This window comes from Anolis carolinensis, chromosome 4 (assembly GCF_035594765.1).
Source record: "Anolis carolinensis isolate JA03-04 chromosome 4, rAnoCar3.1.pri, whole genome shotgun sequence".
NCBI lineage: Eukaryota > Metazoa > Chordata > Lepidosauria > Squamata > Dactyloidae > Anolis > Anolis carolinensis.
Genome location: NC_085844.1, coordinates 61859679 through 61877849, shown reverse-complemented (window position 1 = coordinate 61877849; position 18171 = coordinate 61859679). Strand labels below are relative to the sequence as shown.

General features: G+C 36.8%; 1 protein-coding gene across 5 annotated transcripts in view; it reads left to right on the top strand.

Moving 5' to 3' along the window:
* ppp4r1 (protein phosphatase 4 regulatory subunit 1) overlaps nucleotides 1-18171 on the top strand; it is a 42702-nt gene that overhangs the window by 1301 nt on the left and 23230 nt on the right. For 2 of the 5 annotated variants that reach the window (XM_008118182.2, XM_062980520.1), the window contains 5 exons: nucleotides 12809-12944; nucleotides 13965-14071; nucleotides 15043-15185; nucleotides 16159-16305; nucleotides 17420-17527. In XM_008118182.2, the coding sequence (XP_008116389.1) occupies nucleotides 12809-12944; nucleotides 13965-14071; nucleotides 15043-15185; nucleotides 16159-16305; nucleotides 17420-17527 (641 nt within the window). Of the gene's footprint in view, nucleotides 1-158; nucleotides 199-8176; nucleotides 8321-8344; nucleotides 8501-12808; nucleotides 12945-13964; nucleotides 14072-15042; nucleotides 15186-16158; nucleotides 16306-17419; nucleotides 17528-18171 lie in introns of those variants that run through there. The other 3 variants (XM_008118183.3, XM_062980522.1, XM_062980521.1) reach the window with 3 other exon arrangements.

The window sequence follows — 18171 nt, the reverse complement described above, 5'->3', positions numbered from 1 at the left end:
TAAGGAATGAGATATAGGTTGTTTCCCAACCTTTGGGGCTCCAGGTATTTTGGACTTCAACTCCCAGAAATCCCAGCCAGCTTACCAGCTGTTAGGAAATGTGGGAGCTGAAATCCAAAGTACCTGGAGGCCTAAACGTTGGGAACCACTGCCTTGAAGACTGCTGAATGGAAATGGGGAAGGCCATGAGTTTGATGGGTCAGTTGTGCTGCCAGCAAGGGCTGCCACTAGTCTTAAGGAATGGGATTTAGGTCAAGTTTGTGCAAAGATGCTTGTGGCAACAATCACGTAATAGGGATGGTGTTGTTTTATACAGGCAGCTCCTGGGTTACAAACAAGACTGGTAACTCATGAAGTCCAAAGCACCTGGAGGCCCAAAGGTTGGGAACCACTGCAAGTGAAGGCTGCTGAGTGGAAATGGGGAAGGCCATGAGTTTGACGGGTCGGTTGTGCTGCCAGCAAAGGCTGCTGCTAGTCTTAAAGAATAGGATTTAGGTCACGTTTTGTGCAAGATGCTTATTGCAACAGTCAAGTAATAGGGATGGTGTTGTCCTGTGCAGGTAGCCCCTGGGTTACAAACAAGACTGGTAATTCAGACATTTTTTTCAATGTAGTTTTGGATAGTGTATGGAAGGGTTAATACCCCTCTGACATTTGTTTTGCTGCCTTTGCTCCTGTTGAGAAGATTTCACCACACTGTGTTGTCGAAGGCTTTCATGGCCAGAATCACTGAATTGCTGTGAGTTTTCCAGGCTTTATGGCCATTTTTCCAGAAGCATTCTGTCCTGAAGTTTTGCCCACATCTATGGTAGGTGTCCACAGAGGTTGTGAAATATGTTGGAAACCAGGTAATTGGGGTTTATATATCTGTGGAATGTCCAGGGTGGGAGAGAGAACTCTTGTATGTTTGAGGCAGGTGTGAATGTTGCAATTGGCCACCTTGATTAGCGTTGAATGGCCTTTCAGTTTCAAGGTCTGGCTGCTTACTGCCTGGGGGAATCCTTTGTTAGGAGACGGTATTAGCTGGCCCTGGTTGATTCATGTCCGGAATTCCTCTGTTTCCTGAGTGTTCTTTATTTACTGTCCTGATTTTAGAGGTTTTTTAAATTCTGGTAGCCATATTTTGTTCATTTTCATGGGTTCCTCCTTTCTGTTGAAAATGTCCACATGCTTGTGGATTTCAATGGCTTCTCTGTGTAGTCTGACCTGAAAATGAACAAAATCTGGCTACCAGTATTTAAAAAACTCTAAAATCAGGACAGTAAATAAAGAACACTCAGGAAACAGAGGAATTCCAGACACGAATAAATTAGGACCAGGTAATACCTCCTCCTAACAAAGGATTCCCTCAGGTAGTAAGCAGCCAGACCTTGAAGTTGAAAGGCCATTCAATGCTAATCAAGGTGGCCAACTGAAACATTCACACCTGCCTCAAACAGACAAGAGTTCTCTCTCCCACCCTGGACATTCCACAGATATATAAACCCCACTTCACTAGTTTCCAACAGACCTCATTATTTCTGAGGATGCAGATGAAATGTCAGGAAAGAATGCTTCTGGAACATGGCCATACATCCTGGAAAACTCACAGCAACCCAGTGATTCCGGCCATGAAAGCCTTTGACAACAGGATTATTGTTATTGTTATTATATTTATTTATACCTCACTTTATCTTCCCAAAGGGGACTCAAAGCACCTTAACACTTCTGACATTTGTTTTGCTGTCTTTGCTCCTATTCAGAAGATTTCACCTCTCTTTTTGTCCCTGTGAGAATTGGATTTTGAAAAAAAAAACGGGTTGTTGTGGAAATAAGGATTAACAATAAAGCTTCAGTGGAGATAACTTTTCCCCATGATAACTTTTACATGAGTGCCTTTCCCTTCTGAGGGGTAGATTTCTTCCCACTTTCAGTTGTCTCACCCTTGTTTGTAACTAGGAGTTGTAAGTAAATTGGATGTTTGTAACTTGGGGACTGCCTTTACTTCCATTGGAGAAAGCTGCTCAATAATAGCGTGCCATAATATTGAGAGACACATAGTATTATGCTGTACTTCCTGCTCTTCTGTGACATCAAACTTGGGCTTAATATTGTTGTGTGGAAATTGATTTTTGTGTGTTTCTTTGTTTTGGGTGGTGTTTTGTTGCAAGTGATGTAGTTAGGTCTCGTACAATTGTTGAGCAAGACTGTATTCGTGTTTAGACAGGGATGAAAATAGATTAAATAGCTTTCCTCAATGAAAAAAACGTTGTTAAAACTTGATCATGTGTCAATGGCTTTGAAACTGATGGGCTCTAACTAGCCTCTGCTGTGCATGGAAGAGCTTCTTGCAGTGAAAGGGGAAGAATGGCTTTCCTTCTCTCTGTCTTCCCACACTTTCAAAATAGGGAAAATAGAAAAGGCAGAAGCTATATGAAGAGGAGGGTAGAATTTCACTGTGTGAATAAAATTTCCATCACTCCTGGCGTCAAATATTATGTCTTATGCATTAGACAAAAATATAGATGTTATATATTCTTCCGAACAAACATGATCTTGTGTCTGCAGTGCTGTGGAATTATACATATTTTTAAAGTATGAATCTTCATATTTGGTTTATTTTTAAAAGGTTTTGGTAAGGCAGGTGAGGAATGACACTAACTTACCTATCATAAATTCATACACATAGATAGAAGTATGCCTTTGTTTCTGAATAGAATGTGTTTTGAAGACTACCAAGGCATTGCTGCCTTGTGTCTTATATAAGGAGAAAGGAAAGATAGAAATCAAATAAATAAATGAGTTCATGATGTATTACTAATTTCTGGTATCAATTTCCACAAAAGATGGGAGCAAGTGTAATGACAGTTTAGCTAGATGTTAATGATGGTTCAGACTGTCATAAGTAAGCTCCAGAAAAAGAACTTCATGGAATGAAGACATTAATAAAATAAGAACTAAATATAAAATACCTTTGCATAGGGGTTTCTATTAAAATAGAAACTCATTAATGGAGATGTGAGATGACAGAGTAGTAGTATAATGCCCTGTATACCAACGTTCCCTTACCTTAGCACCTTGAAGTATCTTGTATTGGAGCTACGATCGTCCCTGACTTTTGGCCATGGTAGCTGTAATTAATGGGAATTTTGATCCCAAATATCTACCTGGAACAAGTCACATTGTGAAAGCTGGTATCTTCCAAATGTGGACGTTACAACTCTCATTTCTAATTGTCCTGTTTGCTGGTGAAAATGAGAGGAAAGCTCCCTAATGGACTCTTAGGTTGAACTGCTATGTAATATATAATTTCTTTTTCAAAGCTTTAAAGCAGGGTTTCTCAGCCAGTGTTTATAAAAGGGTTCTGTGAGAGATCATGACTGGGAAAAAATACCAAAAAATGAGCTATACATATAACAATTTTTATGCAAGAGTTGCCTGAGATCTGAAAATTATTGCTAAGATTCCTTCAGGGTATGAAGGTGGAGAAAGGCTTCTTTAAAGTCTTCCCAATGAATGTGAGGTTAGAGACAATAGTTATTTGATGCTTGTATGAAGTGTTGTTGCATTCACCACTCTACAGCTGTTCTCCAATTAAAATTCATTAGGTTGAGTCTCTTTTCTTTTGCTGACCATAGAAAGTGATACTTGATATAAGACTTCTAGTGTCTTTACTTTCAGGATGATTAGGGTTATAGTGGGAAAGTTTTATCAAAGAGGAGCATTTTTCAACAAGCTATTGGAGTGCTTGAATTCTGTAGTCGCTTCACTTCCTGTAGAAGTCTGCTTTTTGCCAAAGTTCTTCAAATGAGAACACTTTATTTCTTGTTCTTGCATGCTTCATCCTGAACTTTGTGACCTGTATGTTCTTGGAGTAGTGCAGCTGTCTTAGCCCTTCAATAGAAGGAAATGGGTCATCAAAAGACCTGATTTGTACTCAAAGCTTTCAGGATTGAGATGGGGCCTTAAGCTGGCCATACCTAAGACACTTACTGACAAAGCCAGCAAACTGAATAGCTTGTATAAGCTAGTCTGTTAGGAGATATTGATTTTTTACTTTAGTTCTCTGTATTTGAGAATTAAACTATATACACAACATGCTGTGGTGATCCAAATTTATATCGACAAAATCAGGTTTCAAGGTCCCATGTAAGCTGCAAAACAAAGTAAAGCAGATGTTATTTTGCTTATAACAATTGTAGGGATGCCATTGATCATTTCCTGGATAATACAAGTATGTTACATGATGTTTTAGAGCCATTATCTCACTCATTTTAAAACATACCCGTTTTGGTAGCTCAGTTCTTGGAGTAATAGATTGATTGCAAGGGTTTTAGGATTAGCGTCCACTTGATCTTACTGGATCTGTTTGAACTGGTAATTGCCCTTCACTCCATGCATCCTTAAACTTGTCCTAGAGATGTAGCCAATCTTCTTCAGCAGCTTTTTTGGTGTCATGGAGTGGGAAAGGGACTGTAAGAAAGTCCACACATGATGTGGGGTTTTATCTCTTATAAAATTAATTTGCAATTGAACCTGGGGAAGACATAGAATCCTAGTTTTCTAGTTAGGGCTCCAATATTGACCTTTTTTAGTTCTTCTAAAATGCTAAAATAATTTTCTTGCAGAAGTGAAATTATGGTTTTTTGAGTTTTTTGATAGATTTTTTTTCTTCCAGTAAAGTCTCTCGTTCAACACTGAATGAATTGTTATCACATAAATCAAAGGTTTAATCTCATTTGAGGTTGACCCATTAAATTAGAGGGAACTAGAAAAATCAACGCATAGCTAAGTTCTATTGATTCATTGTATATTTAAGTTGTGACTAACAGTTGAGTTTCTGCTTGCATGTAGAAAAGAGAATGTACAGAATTTACTTCAGGGAATGAAAGGATAAGATTACTGTTTGCACTTTTGGTACTCATATAAACAGGTAGATAAAATAAAGAAGTCTCCTTAAAATAACCTTTTAAAGCAACAAGGTTTTCTTATTTATTTTATTTATTTACAGTATTTATATTCCGCCCTTCTCACCCCGAAGGGGACTCAGGGCGGATTACAATGAACACATACATGGCAAACATTCAATGCCAACAGACAAACAACATATATAGACAGACACAGAGGCATTTAACATTTTTTTCCAGCTTCACGATTCCGGCCACAGGGGAGCTGTTGTTTCACTGTCTACTAATGGCTGTACTTCCTCATTCCTTTCCTCGTGTTTTGCTGGCAGTTTTATGATGTTGTAAGTTAGTTAAATTAGCCTCCTGCATAAATCGTACCTAAATTTCCCTACTTGACAGATATAACTGTCTTTCGGGGCTGCATAGGTCAACAGCAAGCGGGCTATTTAATGGTCGGGGGCTTAACCCGACCCAGGCTTCGAACTCAGGACCTCTCGGTCAGTAGTGATTTATTGCAGCTGGTTACTAGCCAGCTGCGCCACAGCCCGGCCCGTACTTCTGTGTGTGATTACAGTTTAAAAGTATCTTAAAAAACCTTTGTCTTTTGTATTTTGGGGGGGCACTGAAGTTGTTGATCTTACATTGCTTTATAGAGAGCATAAATTGAGAGCATATAGAAACTAACTGAATAACAGTGGATTCTGTTGTCTGTAGTATAAAAAGTAAGAGTACACAGTAAAATTGATCTTAAAATTCTTCAAATATTGTCATTTAGTATTATCGCTTCCATAAGCAGCAACTATTATGACCTCTAGTTCCTTATGCTTTAGAAAGCAACTGAGTAGATGGAAGCAATATATTAAAGTGCTTCACAAGGAAATATGCATCCATACTACTGAAGTAAGTTTGTATATTTCATTTATCCAAGTGAACTTCTATAGGAAAAACTTTTGATTGTAACAAAGAGAACATAATTTTGTTTGTCCAGTGCAGAATAGGTCTGTAGCTGAGTTAAATATAGTATATACACACATACACATTTTTCTATATTTCATACATTAAAACATGTAGTCAGGGAAGCACCAAGAGTCAAGAAAAAGATTTGCTTTGTCATGTTAAGTGCTGAAGTTGGGTTATGTGGTTAGTAGTAGATAAAATTCCTTAAGAGTTGTGGACAATGTTGAAACTTGTTTCAGTGTAAGAGTGAAAAAATAATTCTTGCAAAATAGATAGGTATTCCATTTATTTGTTGGTAGCAAAGCACTGAATGCTCTTATTGTTTGTGGACAAATATTGAAATTTTATGTTTGTGCAGCATTGAGAAAATAAGTATTATTACAGCCTATTAGACAGAATACGTATTTGCTGGAAGATTTCTTTGAATTCCTGCTGTTGCTGAATTCAAAACTTAGTTTGCTTTGACTTTTATTTTATATCAATAACATAATGCACTCTATTACTCTTCTCAAAACTTCATGTTAGAGCAGGCATGGGTAAACTTCAATCCTCCAGCTGTTTTGGACTTCAACTCCCAGAAATCTCAACCTACTTATTAGCTGGAGTTGAAGTCGAAATCACCTGGAGGGCCGAAGTTTGCCCACGCTTGTGTTAGAGCAAGGTTGCATATATGTGGATCACAGTGTTGCAAAAACAACAGCCACAAAAAAGGAGTCACTGAAGTTTCATACACTAGAAATAATAGTATTTAAAAGGAAATAATTGCATATGTCACTCAAAAATAAGGCTTGAACTCTTCCTAGAAGCCTAGGTGACTAAACGGAAATTATCGTACTTTGGTCATATCATGGGAAGAGATTACTTACTAAAATTATATAGTGATTGGTAAAGTGGAGCACAGTAAGAAAGAAGAATTAAATTTTAAAAGCATCAAAAAGAAATACAACCATGTAACATATAGAAAGAAATGTGGTGATAGAGTTTCCCTGCTAGGGTACTTCATGAACAAATGTCAAGACCTCCAGGGTTTTCAGGTAAAGAAGTCATCTTCCAAAGTGTTTTCTACCTGGTCTTTTTCTAACAAGCATCATTATCTTCACTGACTATACTCTCACTTCAGTCTTCATTACATGACTGTGAGAGAATATGTGTATCCCCATTGAGCAGTTTGGTCTTTGAACATGTCAAGTTTCTCACCTTTGGTATAAAGTAGCGTACATGCGTATGAAAATTCCCTTTTTCTGCATGTATGAATATGTATCTTCACGTTACTTATGAAATTCATATAATTTTTTTAGGTAAAGGTTTTCCCCTGACATTAATCCTAGGTGTGTCCAACTCTGGGGGTTGGTTTATCTCAATTTCTAAGCCAAATAGCCAGCGTTGTTCGTAGACATCACCAAGATCATGTGGCCGGCCTGGCTGCATGCATGGAGTGCTATTAATTTTCTTAGGGAAGACCTATTCAGAGGTGGTTTTGCCAGTTACTTCCCTGAAATACAGCCTACAGTACCTGGTATTCATTGCCGATCTTTCATCAAACAGAGCAACAAGAGCTAGCTCTGCATAATTTCCAAGTTCAAGTAGGATCTGTTACTTTCTTTTTAAAAAGTTAGTGAACAATGATATTATGTCAGCTCAGATATATGTGCCATTGTGTTCAATGGGGTTTATTCCAGGTAAATAAGTATTTGATAGATTACAGCCTAAGGGTTAAACTGTCTGAAACGGGGGTCTTTACCCTATTCTCAGTCTCCCTTGTTCTCACATATGTACACATATTCTAAACTTCTCAATTACAGTTTTAGTATACATTTTCTTCAATTTTACCTATATGTGTGTACGTGTTAGCTAAACTATTTCCCTTGAGAGATACAGCAGGAACGAGTAGTTGAACCAAGTTGTATTTCTTATCTGTTGTTGTTAGGCCATACCCCTGGTAAAACAAAATATATTATTGTACTGTCAAAGTAGTGAAATCACCCTTCATTGAGGAGCATTGTAATGTATTTCTTATTTGGAAAAGGAATTCATTACAATTCAGTTGTTACTTGCAATGAATTATCATAATATGATACCTGGGGGGAAAAGAATTACAAATGTGTTTCCAATTTCAGAAATGATGAGACTTACTAAATTTGGAAAATATTGGAATGGAAAAATTCTGCTCTACTACTTTAAGAATTTTTGTTAAAGGAAGATTTTACAAGGATTTTATGATTGCCTGTACCAGCTGGGTTATGAAGAGACTTGGAGAGCTTAGTAATCTATAATAATACCTCAAAGCCTCCATTATGTATCAGGGAGACCCATTATGATGTGTGCACCATAAGTAAGTAGCAAGAAGTCAGTTATCATCTACAGTGTAAAGCTGTAGGGTAAAATAAGAAAGCATGAAGAGAAGTGGAGAAGAGGTTAGGTAAGGGAAGGGATACTCTCCTTTTCCCTCTGTACGTGCAAGAATGCAACAATGGAAGGTGCTTTTTCTGACTATCTGCAATTACAACTATTGTAAAAGGGCTGTGTTTGTTAGTTTGGATTGTCCTATTAAGACAGAATGGTAAACTGAAATAGTACAGATAGAATGGCAGAACTGGATCCCGTTGATGACAAATTCCCGAAGGAATCCTGTTGTTCTTCCTTTTTCGAGATAACTGGTACTTGCTAGTTTTCCTTTTGTAAATTAATCTTTAGAAATGTTTATAAATGAAGTACTGTTAGTAATAAAGCTTAGATGTGTTGCACTTATATAGATAATGTTATCTGGAAGATGAAATTTGCAAGATAAAAACTTGGTTGTGTTTTTTTTTTTGTTATTCAAAACTTAACTAAAATAGTTCCTAGAATCCCTGATAGTTGGTGAAGTAGGCTGGGATTTCTGGGAGATCCAGAAGATTAGAAGCCATTGATCTAGATGTGTGTTCTGGGTTGTTCGCACAAGCCCCATATACATTGACAATTTAATGCAGTTTGAATCTAGCTTTAAACTGTGGTGGCCAGATAACAAACTCTCACAAAAGTGTGGGAAAGAAAGTCCTTAATGTTCATCAGTGGCCCGTGATTTGTATAGTCACCATCTGATCTCAGATTGGTTCCAAGATTTCCTATATCTGCACAGTTAAACCATTTTGTTCAGTACTGGGTTTGAAACTGACCTAGGTGGCCACCAGTGTAGATGTGCCTATAGGCTTTAGTCTTGAAATAGCTGTTTTGCATGCATTGTGTACTTCCCATACAGTACTCCCTTCACTAGCACTACTTTATGTGTAAGAACCAAGAAGCTGTTAAAGTATGAGGCAACCAAAAATCTTTATGCAGAACATTGAGTCCTCAAATTGTCTCTGCTCCGTGGCCTGCACACACTTTCTTCTGTGCAAAAAATATTGAGAAAATCTCATAGTGGCCACTCAAGTTTCAAAATTTAAATACTCTGTATCATGCAATAATAGCTAGTTGAAATACAGAGGAAAGTATTTCTATGAGTCTAAGGTCACACAGAAAGCAATATACTTTAGTGGTATAGCTGATGTTTGCATAAAAAATGCTCTGGGTATATCTGGAAAAGACTCGAGTCAGAAATCCTGGACTGTGTCTACTTGGATAATACAAATCTTGATAGACCAGTGGTCTGATACAGAAGGTTCAGTTTAATTGCTAAGTGCACCCATTTTGGAGTAAATAGCACCACTGAAATTAATATGTCTTAATGTCTGAATAAACATATATAAGATTTCATCTCTAACACAATCTGTACTCCCTTGCTTTGTCTTCAGACCTAATGGTATAATAGTAGTGTGTATTTCTAATTAGTCAAGATATAATTAAGCATTAGAATTTCCTTACTTTGAAATGCCCCAAAGAAAGTTGTCATCTTTTTTGCACATGCTTTGTGGATATCTGAAGAGTGCTTTCCAACAACCTGTAGTAGTTGAGCTGAAATGATTTGCGAATACTGGGGATAACAGTTAGTGCAGTTTAAATGTTATAGTCAAACAAATGCAACCTTGTACAGGAAAGTAATTTTAATGGAATACTTAATTTCAATCATGAAAACTCAATATCTCATTTATAATATTAGACTTCAGAAGAAAAACACTGAAAACACTAAAAGCTAAAATTTGAAAAACTACTCTGAACAGATATAACAGTGAGAAGCTGTATTCCACATTACTATTGCTTATCTCAGTGGGGTGCTGTCAGTCAATGCTATAGTTCTTTCAGTGGTTAATGTAGATGAAAAGAGATTATGAAGAATTGTAGAACAATCTCCACATTGGGTTAATGAGCAACAAAATGACAGATGTACTGGATAATTATGCATTAATTGATGTGTGTTGGGACAAAGAATCCTAATTTCTCCTGTTTGCTGATAGTGTCTAAGCTAGCCATGATTCACCAGGAAAGGAATCTTGGCATTATTGTCAGTAGCTCAGTGAAGATGTTGACCCAGTATATAGTAGCTATGGAGGCAGTGTGGGGTGGAAGCAAATGCTCTGTTAGGGGTTCATTATAAAAGGGTGAAAAAAATCTCTCAGTATTCTGATATGTTGCTACCAGTTGGAATACCCCATAGAGCTTTCATCACAGAAACTCAATAATGATATTGTAGGGTTGAGAACTCATTAGAGGGCCCATGTCTTCCTGTCCCTAGCACAGCGAACCCAGTTAAACTTTTAAATATACAGCTCACGCTACAACACTGAATTAAACCTTTGATGATAACATTAAATAATGACTTGTCTGCAAAACCTATTGGCATTTCTAGACACAAACCAAATAATAATTTATGACATCTAAAATTCAAGAAGCACAAATTCTTCTCCCATTTATTTGCCAAAAATTTGTCAAGAGAGGTCTCCCTTTCTACTTTGGACAAGTGGCCCCTTTGAAGTGTCTCTGGGCCTCTCTAGATCCTCAAATTCTATGATATGCTTTTGGCCCAAGTATAATCAAAACATAGGATCTCAGGTAACAATGGTGTGCGTGTCTTGGAACATATGCCCTGCAGATAAACTGTATGTGCATTTCTAAGTCATTTCGTCATATCATGGTTTTTCATTATATCTGTATCCTGATGTCACCCAGCTGTGCCTCTCTTTTTCTTAACTCTCCCTGGCCATTCAGTTCTGTTTTTCCACCTGGTGGCTTAGTATATCCATTTGAATGCTGATACGCAACCTTAGTTTCGACTTGGATTTAAGTCATTGTCCATATTTAATCAGTTTTCAAATTGCAGTAATCATATTTCCACAACATTGAAGGATTTTGCCTTTTGTTCCTTTTTATCCCTCATGTTTTTATGAAATTTTTTACAGCTGCCCTGTTCCAAAACTGAAATTTATGTTATGCTTTGGCACAGATTTTGTCTAGCTTTCATCTAAAACTTAACTACCAGAATTATTTTCTTCTCCTGTTGACAGGATCATATTATGCCCTCCTTAGATTCTTTCACCCAGACTCTTACTCCATTTTTGGTACTACCTCTGACAACTGGAATTTCTGTGCATACATATAAGGGGATTCCTCCTCCCCTTCTTTCAGACCCCTTGAATTGTAGGTTTTCTGTGAGGACTTTGGTTCTGTCCTTTTCATTCTAATTCCAAACTATGACCAGTTTTGGGAACAATTATAATTTTAGGCCCTAACTCTGTCTCTTTATGTGTTACTTGTCATAACGATACTACTGAAGGATACCAGAAGGAATGTGAACTGAAAACAGGTCATCTTAGTATATTTGCAATGTAGCCACTTGGACTTTCTTAAGGTGAAATATTGATAGGGAAGGATTAAGCTGCCAGCAGATCAATTAAGGCAACAAACAAACAAACAAAAACAGAAATTGCCACTTGTCCAGAAATTTTAAAGTTTTAATTTGAGGTTGCAGTTGATCATGATTCCCTACAGAGGCAAAGTAGCATTTCTATATACTTTAGCACATTTAAAGTTAAGGCCCCGTTTTTCTCACATTTGCAGCCAATTAATTGTAATACTACAGGTGCCAATAAGGCAGGCATGGGCAAACCTGGGCCCTCCAGGTGTTTTGGACTTCAACTCCTACAATTTCTAACAGCCAGTAGGCTGACTGGGATTTCTGGGAGTTGTAGTCCAAAACACCTGGAGGGCCCAAGTTTTCCCATTCCTGCAATAAGGCAAGGTGGGCATCTGATGGATGCTGGGGAACTGCCTTGCCTTCATGTGCAACTCTGTAAAGACCCCATTGTCTCTTCATGTTTCCATCCACAAGATTAGGGGATTGGATTTTATTTTGCCCCCAAGTAGCCAATAACAATCCTTTGAGTATGAAGGCACTCTCATCTTTTTAGACTTCTAGGAACTTTTTTATTTATATAAGCCATATTTCAGAACAGGAAGTGATTGGAATGGGCGGTTTGAATTTTCAGAACCTTAGAAAATATGAGTGATGCCATTCTGAATTCCCCAGAATTTGGCAAAGTGTTCAGTACTTCCTCGGACTTTCAGGAGTGTTTTTGTTCAATAGGGATGAAAACATTGTCCCCACAGGTTTGAGGTTGTTGTGGAAATCCATGCTTACTACATATGTCAAAGAAGCTACCTGACTCTGCATTTGAAGGAACCAATTTTTTCAGGCATTTAATAGTACTGTATTTGTATTGGTTGAGATGTTTAATGTTTTACTTGAGTGGTTTCATTGATTAACTGATGGAGCAGTAGCAAATTAATATATGCATAAGGAAAATTGTGTGCATCTTATATCTTTGCAAATTTTTAGATGCTTGGGAAGAACAATATATACAAATACAATGCAGTATGTAAGAAAAATGATTAAATCCAGTTAATGTTGATAGTTAGTATTGCACAATCTTTAAAGAGGCATTGAGAAAGCAGACTATTGCATTGGCTATCTTTTGTAATTGCGTTAAGCATCCTTTTGTCTTAAAGTATAGAATTGTGATCATAAGGACTATTTCTGATGTTTCTGATAGTTGGTGTGGATGACTACAGCTCAGAGTCTGATGCGATTATTATACCTTCAGCCCTGGACTTTGTCTCACAAGATGAAATGTTGACACCTCTGGGAAGATTGGACAAGTACGCTGCAAGTGAGAATATTTTTAATAGGTATGGTATTTTATCCTAAAGAATAGAATGTATAATTTATAGGGTGCTATATATTTTTTAAATGTTGTGTGCGGAAAAAAATTCCTGTTTAGACAGGGATTTTGTTAATTAACATTTATACACTAGTTCACTTTTTCCATTTGGCGAATATTACGCCATGTCATTGGCTACTTTGCATTTTAATTTATAAGAAAATATGTGTTAAAGGTTTTGAATCATTTTTGCAAAACAGAAATATTGGATATATTTTTCCTTCTAAATATACATATTAAAGGTACATATTGCGGGTACATATGAGTAAAAATTAGTGGCTGCTTTCAGTATCACATTTTTAACATATGCTCAAAATAGGCTTGCAACATATTTTTACAAAGAGCAGTCTGCCATCTGATACTGGAATGGCTTTTTGACACTATGAATGTATTTTGCTCAGAATGGAGATAAGTTTCTGTCTTTTGGGTAAGTAAACTTTATGTAAATTAGTGGACAAAATCTTGGACCACACGAAGCAGGGTCACATTGTCACAAAGATCTGAGGAAGCTCACACACTCTTAATCTAACCACAGAGGGTTGATGAGAGAGTTCTTGAAGACAGTAATAATAATAATAATAATAATAATAATAATAATAATAATAATAATAATAATAAAACTTTATTTATACCCCGCCACCATCTCCCCAATGGGGACTCGGGGCGGCTTACATGGGGCCATGCCCAGACACCATACAATATAACAAAATAAAACAGCAAATCATAACACAATATAACAGTGCAAAATCATCATATATATTACAACACAAATCAGAGAAAACAATGAAAACCAGGGCAGGCCACATGAACACTTAATTAAAAACTCGGGAGAGAGAGACATAGGAATAAGGGAACAGGGATATAAAATGGTGAAGCAGTCTAAAGGATAAAATCCAAGGGGAATAACCAGAGTGATATATGATGCAGCAGTAATACACTGATTCAGTGTAAATTCAATAAAACAGCAATGCACTTTTTCATATTCCAGGCAAATGGTGGCTCGAAGTTTGTTGGACACTTTGAAAGAAGTGAGTGATGATGAAAGAGATTGTATTGCTGTATTGGAAAGAGTCAGTAGGCTAGCAGATGATTCAGGTATGTGATAAAAGCAATCTGAGCCATTTGAAATACAGTTCCTATGAATGTCTTTTGGTCAGAAGGGGCTGTGTGAGAGAGACATTGACATATAAATGCCACAATTAATATATCTTATCCCTCTTGCAATGTTATAAATGCTAATGAGTTGGGCTAGGCTTAGATTATTTGAAAAGTGAAAATGGTGCGTACTAACAGAGGGATTGTTACAGTTAGAGAAAATAGAACATCACTGAGCTGTTGGCAACAAGAGGAGAAAGGCTTTTGATGAAGAAGGATCCTAATGTTCTCTGTCTGACAATTACAGCATTTCGAGAAGTGTCCGCAGATCCTATCCGTAGGTTACAAATGTTACCACCTCTCTCAAATTTAGAGAATGTGTGGGAGAAGGTGGATCTGGCACCCTTTTGTGCTTTGCATAAACAGATTTAGCTGCTTCTACAGAAGCGTTATCTAACATGAAATGCTGTCCTCTTAGACTCCACTGGCACATGCAGAAAAGCCATTTTAAAAAAGGGCTTTGAATGGAACTTCAGAGGATTAACCAAGTAGCATGTGTCCCGTCTTCCCTTGAATTTCTATAAGCCTTGGAAGATGGTAAGAAAGATTTATACTAGTCCAAAGCATTTTACAAGGTGAAATAAAAGTCCTCCTGCTTTCTCCTGAAGCATCTGCACTTTTTCTCTACTTTCATTATGGGCACATGGTTTTTCCTCTTGCAAAGCCAACAGAAAAGACAGAAGATCTCTGCTATTTATTTGGCTTGTGTGAAGAACTTATTTCATGGGATTTTCAAATCCCAGCCAAATAAAACAGCTGACAACCAAGCCAAAGTTTCTGGGCTTAACACATTCTCTTTAAAAGAATTGTTCATTTGAATTGTAGCCCGTAATATGTGTTTTACTAGAAATTTTATTTTGGGTCATATAAATATGCCACTTACAGATGCATTTTGATATTTTTATTGATAGAACCAACAGTACGAGCAGAGTTAATGGAACAGGTGCCTCATATTGCTATGTTTTGTCAAGAAAATAGGCCTTCAATTCCTTATGCGTTTTCAAAATATTTATTACCCATTGTGGTGAGATACCTTGCCGACCAGAATAATCAGGTGAGACTCCTTGAAATTACTGAAAAATGGAAGATAATTTAGAGATTGTACTTTTCACATTTTATTCCGAAAGAACACCATGCCAAATGTTTTACACAAGTTGGTTAGACAGTATGAATATACATTGTGCTTTGAAGCAGCAACAAGGCTGGCATAAAACCCCTAACTCATGAATAGGTGTAACCTTTTGAGTCAGAAAAATTGCCCAGGAAGTTAATTCTGTTTCATGTTGGCTTTACCTTGATATTGGTGCTAGCTCTTTAATTTTGCAGATTTGCAAGACTACACAATGATACTGAGTACACTGGACTTCTTTATTAATTTTTGTATGAACCCAGTATTTTACCAAATCCCTTTACTTTGTTTTTGTTTTTCCCACTTGTTTTTTTCTGTTTATGATATTCTGATAACACAATTTAAGTTAATATTGCAGGATCCAGTGGCTGCAGTAGTTTTTTGTTCAGTTATGATTTTGGACATGATACCATTTTTTTAAAAAATGTTAAACTAAATTGTTACATTTATTTCTAGCTAGGACTGTAAAGGGGCCCATTGGATCTCATTAGGTTGATTCTGAGCATGTAAGGGTTTATGTTTTCTATACAGATACTTCAATATTTATTTGTACCATAAGCAGTAAACTACTGTTACACAACAGCAGTAATATAAATATTATCAGATCTTTAGAAAAATTGGCATCAGCTCAGTGTTTAGAAATACTTTGCATAATTCATAGATGTAAAAAGTAATGTCATTGTACTATATGCTACACTCCTGTGTATTTCTGTTCTAAAGTATGACCCATTGGGTTCAGCGGGGTTTATCCTAGATAAATGTTTGTATTGTTCCAACTTTATGTATGATCCATAAAGTTATCTCTTGTTGTTTTAGAAAATATTTGCTTCAAAAATTTATTGCACAGGTGAAAACAAGTTTCTTTCACTGTCCCTTTTGTTTTTTAAAAAAATCATAGGTGAGAAAAACGAGCCAGGCAGCATTACTTGTTCTTTTAGAACAAGAACTTATTGAGCGATATGATGTGGAGACCAAAGTATGTCCAGTTCTTGTAGAATTGACTGCTCCAGACAGCAATGATGATGTGAAGACAGAAGCTGTGGCAGTAAGTAGGAGAATGAAGCTATGTGGTCCAGGCATTGATGTATGTTTAGAGCAGTGCTTATTAAGCTTTCTGAGGTGAGGGACTAGTAGGTGTATTCTCCCTGTGTACTTGGGGCCAGCAGCCTATTTGTACTCATTGCCAGCCATTGATTCCTTTTCCCCTGAAAATTCACTGAGCTTTGCCAGCTAATGGCTCATGAACTGGGACCAGTCTGTGGCAACCATTTAGTGTAGCGCTCCCGTAGAGAGTAAGTATGCACACCCTTTGTGGCCATGATGGCTCCATGCAGTGTTAGTTGGACAAGGGCTCTTTTCATACTCCTCTTTCACCCCCATTTCAATGGGTGTATATGGGCACACAGTCTCCCATATATAGATCTCATTCCCAGGAGCCCTACTAAGATTACTATTTATTGATTGCTGCTAGAAGCAGGTAAATGATTGTTGTCAAAGCCAGGGATCAGGGTTTTTCTACCTACGGTAGGTAAATAAAGGGTAGTTCCCTGTCACAAAACAGCTGAAAGCTCTACTGTTGAAGATCTTTGTTACAGAGATGAGGACTTTTCATTCTAAGGTACATCATAATTTTAGGAATACGAGTGTTTGAAAGGTTAGCAAAATGTTTGTTCTTCAACTATTTTGTTTGAAGGAAGGAAATGAATTAAAATACGGGCATGCTTCAAATCTGTTCGCAGATTGCTCAACTTTTGTTGAACTAAAGCATCCTTGCTACAATAGGAAATGTAGATCCTTTTATATTCTTTCATTTCTTGATTCCAGTTTATGAAAATACTTAACATTGAACAATATGTTGTTTTTGCAACATAAAATTATATTATTATTATTATTTCATAACAGTTTATTTCAGTGTATATATTGTAAAAATGCATATGTTCTGTAGTAGAAATGTTTTCTCATAGTCGTTTTTTTGTATACCAGTGGAAGTGGTTCTTGGTGCAATTGTATCACCAATCCTTGTTTCCACAACAAGCCAATTTTTTCAAAATCCAATATATAATTTCACAATTTATTTTTGTAGCATTACTTTTGATTAGACGTGTAATATTTTGTAGACCTACTGAATATATAGCTAATTATTTTGTCTTTCTCATTAGATAATGTGTAAAATGGCATCCATGGTAGGAAAGGACATCACAGAGAGGCTGATTCTTCCTAGATTTTGTGAGATGTGCTGTGATTGCAGGATGTTTCATGTTCGTAAGGTATGATTTCTGCCCCTATTCTGATGTTTTACTCTGAATACTTATAGCTGGTAGACACATTGGATACTAATTCCATCTTGTGTATTTTGTGAATGAACAGCTGTCACTTGCTACCAGTATACATATTGTGCACCCTAGAGTGTCAACTATATTTTCTGACTTTAAGTTCTAAACTGTCTTATGAGCACTTTTGTGGAATAAGGTCAGGTCGCTTTACTGGAATAAGTGGCAAACTCTGTTTATGTTGGGGAATATTATTCATGTATTCTTAAACTATCATTTGCTTTGAGATGTCAGTGCTTTGTCCAGAGAATTGGACTTTGTAAACATGGTTTCAAAACTTACGCACAACCATGAAACTATCTGGTTGGTCTTGGTCAAGTTATTGCTAAAGCTGACTGTCAGAAAGATGGATTTCATTGACTCCATTCACAAGTATTTTGATGTAGCAGGAATGAATTGAATTAGAAACAACAGTATTAATGAAGAGCCAACAATGCTAAAAATGGTGCCACTTTTAGTTCACATTGATTCTGTCCTGAAAAAAAAATCCTGTAAATACCATGATTGGGAATACCAAATTGGCAGACATTTAGGAAGATGAACAGGGTAGCAGTCCCCTTATCTTTCATTCACTGTATGTT